This window comes from Borostomias antarcticus (assembly GCF_949987555.1).
Source record: "Borostomias antarcticus genome assembly, chromosome: 12".
NCBI classification, from domain to species: Eukaryota; Metazoa; Chordata; class Actinopteri; order Stomiiformes; family Stomiidae; genus Borostomias; species Borostomias antarcticus.
This window is the reverse complement of record NC_140245.1, coordinates 24,046,777-24,051,776: the sequence shown is the minus strand read 5'-3', so window position 1 is coordinate 24,051,776 and position 5,000 is coordinate 24,046,777. Positions and strand designations below refer to the sequence as shown.

The following is a 5,000-nucleotide window of genomic DNA, read 5'->3' as shown; positions in this document are numbered from 1 at the left end:
ACCTGAACCAGATATGATACCAGCGAGTGGGACCGAAGTACTGACGTTCAAAGCTAGTACTGTGTAAACTGGCCTGAATGTACTTAGACAGCATGGATAACGGCACCAGTGTTTTGTTTTTTTATTGTATATTGTGGTTCTATCATCTGGATCGTTCTGAATGAACTCTGAAACTCGTTTTCCTAGTTTGTGTTATTTCTTGCCTTTTTATTTCTCCAAAAGTATGTCCACTGTCTGTTAAGTCTATAAATGACATCCTGATCTTTCTGGAGAGTATTTCCTGGAAAAGGTCTGCGTTCAGACAAATATTCAATGGCTAGGTCTGATGGAAGTGCCCAAAGTAGACTTGTTCTATGGGTTTTCCGCAACAGATCTTGCCACCTTGCCACTTTGCCAGCACATTCTTCTCTTTTCCACATCCTCTTTTCAACATCCTCCTAGTAACTGGTTTAACCTGAGAGGTCCTGCCTCCATAGCGCCCCCACGTGGAGGTCCACCTCCATCCTCCTCTGCATATCCTGTTTAACCTGAGAGGTCCTGCCTCCATAGCGCCCCCCCGTGGAGGTCCACCTCCATCCTCCTCTGCATATCCTGTTTCTGGAGTGAGTCATGATGGCTTGTCTACAGCTGGTGCTTCTAACAACCTAGCCAGCTAGATGCCTCCTGCTTTGACTGGGACACCGTAGGGTTTTATTAAAGGTGAGGTATATTCTACAATCAACATTTGCATTATGAGATATTTGGGAATGTGATCAGTCATTTTGTTTGACTAGACTAGCTCGTCTAGAAGATGCCTGAGTAGAAATGCTAGCGTGCTAATGTTAGCTAGCTAGCTGCAAGATTGCTGGACATCAAGCATCCAGGAACTAACCTTTGTTTTCTCGTGTTTACGTTAAGACTTAAGTAGCTTTCTTTTATATATATATGATATTCTGACCGTAGCAGACGGGCTACCCAGCTTGCTGAATACCACTTAGCTGGTAACCCAGGCTCATCGTAACCAAACACTTCACCTCGACCATGTTTTTGGGGTTACAGGCAGGTAACTAGCCTGGATTATGTCATCCTGTAACTACTAAAAGGGAGAATGATAAGTCTATCATCTATCTATCTACACTGAGTCTTCTTATCCGGGTGTAGGTACAGTCATACTTTGCAGACATTAGTTTCCTTGCCCGGTTAAAACAAAGACTAACAGCTGTCGATGCACCTGCAGTCTGAGGATGCGTGCGCACCTGCGAGGCATTGCATGGTTTTAACTAGCAAATTATTATTATTATTATTATTACTATCCATCCCGATATTATTCCCGAGATAAAATATGTACATATACATTGTTATTGTATGTTTTTTTTTTTTGCATGTGGTGTCTACATAGGCCACATCTCTATGAATGACTAGTGGCTTCTTCCTTGTTTGACCTAGATAGAAACAACTCCTTGCTAGGATGGACGGGTATGTATAACTGAAATTGCATGCACTAAGTCTGTTCAGTCATTTCTCATTTATATCGAGCTGGACACGCATCCCCATTGTTTACTGTAGGGTGTGCTTACAGTTGGGCTTTAATTAACACCCCCTTGGTGTAACCTGAGCTTGGTAGAAACCTGTGTTCTTTGCCTACTTGGACAAACACCAATGTGTAGTATGAGTTCTTGTTTGAGCTAACACACACCTTTAGTGCACTCTCCACCTTCACACTCCACTGTTTGTCTTCTCCAACCCATCGTCAATCCGTACCACCATCACCACCACCATCACCACCACCACCACTACCACAACCACCATTTCCCTCTCCAGCTTCCCTGGGGACCTGCTGAGTGGGGGCCGCGCTCTGCTGGGTGAGGACAGCTCTGTCATGGCCCGCATGCAGAAGAAGTTCTGGAAGACCAAGCAGGTCCTGATCAAGGCCACGGGGAAGAAGGAGGACGAGTATGTGGTGGCCTCGGACGCGGACCTGGACGCCAAGCTGGAGGTGAGGGGTAGCTGGGGATTACGGCGTAATGCCAACATCGCACACTAACACTACAACATTGCGTGTGTGGTATCCAATAGTATTATGGGACACTACATATATATATATATATTGTATTTTATTCGCCTTGTTATCCATCTGTGAGTTGTTTTTTTAAATGCTAAGAGACCACTGTATCTTCAGTGTGTCGTATAATTATGCCTTCTCGCCCGTCAGAGAAATCGAGATTTTCTACTTCAACAAGGTGTGAATTACACAGGCATAACAGCAGACAGCTTCCTCTAGTGTAGGAGTGCCGGTCGGGGCCTGTCTATTTCGGGTTATAGGCAATTATAGGCTTCTACTGTACAGAATAGTACAGCTCCTTTGTTCTAAGGCTGGAGACACAGACCTTATTCTGTCTGCCACTCTGATTCCTCACTCAATCCCAATGAGAGAGAGAGAGAGAGAGAGGTTTGAAAGAGTGGGGGCAGAGAGAGACAGCGCGAGAGACAGACAGAGGAAAACCTTATCTGATTCCAGAGTGATAAACCCACATCTGTTGTTCCTTGTGGCTGGAGCGATGGCAGCCGCTTGCCTCTCCCCTGTCTCTGTCATCAGCCTGTAACGCGTGATTAGATCAGCATGACTCTCTCCAATAGCACTCATACCATCCAAGTCTTTTTTTTATCAGTTTGATGGGAGCTAAAACGGACGTTATCCGCTTTTTAAAATCCCCTCTCCCTCCCTTGTTTGACGCCACCCAGAATGCATCAGCGGGTGTCTGATTGTGAACGCGTTCAGTAGTTGGGTAGACGCAGCGCTAGGGTGGATAAGCTTGGTTTCAGACCCAATCCCGCTCTCACATCTGAAGCCTCTGGTGTCTCCGTTTTCCTCCGGTAGAATGGGGTTATATCAGATTATGAAAGTGGGTTTTATTGTCTGTTATCAATGAATCTCTGTGTGCTGCATCCCTAGGGGGAGAATATGAGACAGGGATGACACAGAGGAACAACAATAGACTAGAGAGTGAAAGCTGTGTGTGTGCGTGTGTGTGTGTGTGTGTGCGTCTGGCATATGACTGACTGTGATTCTTGTGCAGTAGATGGATCAACGTGATTGTGGTAATAGGAGTCAGAGTTCTGTTCCACGTTGGAGTCAGTGGTCGCTAGACATACAGAGGTTTTCCTGGCTCAGAATGGGTCTTTGGGGGGTGATGCGCACACACTTTTGGGGAGAAACTGTCGTTTTTATGACAAATAGCCTACCGGCATATAAAGGCCTATATTCTTTGCTGTCGTTCTGACTGAGCTCACTTTTCTCAATCACGGGAAATCTCCTGACATGACACAAAATGGACATGAAGACAAAATGTTTAGGATACTGACAACCTGTCTATTAATGATCTTGAAACAAGCTATCAAACACATTTGGAGAGGATTTGAATCGCTATTTTTATTCTAAATTTTTAGCATTTTGGCACTGCTGATTTTTCCTTTGGCACTGAGTAAAATCTCTTTTGGGGGGCGCCAAAAAATCCTCTATGCAGGAAAAACCCTGAACATATGTCCGATGTCCAACTGGATGTTCAGTGTACTGTCCCAGGCCAGTGATGTCAACATCGCCATGCCGTAGTCCTCAGTGTGTCCAGCCATTACAGGTGACCAGGCAGTCTGAGGTTGCCAGCTAGGAAACGGTGGTGGTCAAACCCATGAAGCCATGGGTTAATCAGTAACTAACGATACAAGTCAGACCTGTTTTTCAGTGGCTCCCTCTCTCTCTCAATCTCTCCATGAAATAAAGGCCCCGCTAGGCAAATATAAATACAGTGGCTGGATGGAGATAGGGATGTTTATTGGGTATAGAGAGGGAGTGATTCGTGTTTGGGAGAGCGAACGTGGCGTTTACTGTCAAGGTAAAACGCACTTGTTTTCACTGGCTTTTGAGGCCTGATAGCCTACATCCCCTGTCCTGTTTTGTGTCCTGTCCTTTTATTGTTCTGTGATTATGTGCACTTTATTCTGTTTTTTGTTTTAGTTTATTTTATATATTGTACAGCACTTTGGTGCAACTTCGGTTGATTTTAAACGTGCTTTATAAATAAAGTTGACCTTGACCTTGACCAAGGTCAGACCAAGGGGCTTCAGCGGGCAATTCTAGTGGGCATTTTGAGACGCACACACACACACACACACACACACACACACATCGGTCATTGATGTCCAGATGGAAGACTCAAGCAAACATAGCGCAGATGTGTGTGTGTGTGCGCGTCGTGTGTGTGCGTGATCCTTTTCTATTTTCTCAGCGTTTTCCTCCGTTCGAGGTTGCCATGACCACCAGGCAGATGGGAGGGCTCGTTACCTGAGTCTGTTTTCTTTTTTTCCTTTTTATTTTTATTTTTTCTTCCCCGAAGCCACGTTTTCGTCGGGGGAGGAGGATGGAAGAACGAGGGCCAGACGGAAAGATGTGTTGTTGTTTTTTCACTCAGCGACTGGGACACTGTGTGCTAACAGTGGGTCGCCTGGCCCTTTTTGATAAAAAATAAAAACGGGACAGGTCTGAGCCAGAAACAGACGCGTTAGACAGTCTGACAAATGGAGTCTGTGGAAGGGGGCGGGGCGCGGGAAGGGGGGGGTGGGGGGTAGCTGTGTGTATCCTGTTGTCTCTTGAACTCCGTATCTACTCCAACCTCACGTTTTGTGCCAACGTTGTGTTGCAACTAACCAGCACCGTTTACGTTGTGTGTGTGCGTGTGTGTGTGTGTGTGTGTGTGTGTGTGTGTCCCTCCCTCCAGTTCTTCCGCTCGGTTCAAACCACGTCCACGGAACTGCTGAAGGTGATCGAGAGGTACCAGCAGAGGATCACACGTGAGACCCCGCCCCCGAGCACAACCGCCACGCCGATTGGTTCACCCTCTCTCTCTCTCTCTCTCTCTCTCTCTCTCTCTCTCTCTCTCTCTCTCTCTCTCTCTCTCTCTCTCTCTCTCTCACACACACACACTAACGGACTGGCTCGTTGTTCAGTCGGCGTCTAAACGGCCGCG

At 46.3% G+C, this 5,000-nt stretch overlaps 2 protein-coding genes across 2 annotated transcripts in view; both read left to right on the top strand.

Moving 5' to 3' along the window:
• Positions 1-134, top strand: part of wdr12 (WD repeat domain 12) — a 7,527-nt gene extending 7,393 nt beyond the window's left edge. Inside the window, exon 13 of the mRNA XM_084447479.1 lies at positions 1-134. This exon is cut by the window's left edge and continues 134 nt beyond it. The gene's annotated coding sequence lies outside the window, so the exon portion shown is untranslated.
• Positions 135-595: 461 nt separating this feature from the next.
• The window catches only part of LOC311316497 (islet cell autoantigen 1-like protein), a 15,953-nt gene continuing 11,548 nt past the window's right edge, over positions 596-5,000 (top strand). Inside the window, 4 exon segments of the mRNA XM_084447360.1 lie at positions 596-699; positions 1,426-1,455; positions 1,801-1,975; positions 4,752-4,824. Of these exon segments, the coding sequence (XP_084303486.1) occupies positions 1,448-1,455; positions 1,801-1,975; positions 4,752-4,824 (256 nt within the window). The 5' untranslated portion in view covers positions 596-699; positions 1,426-1,447.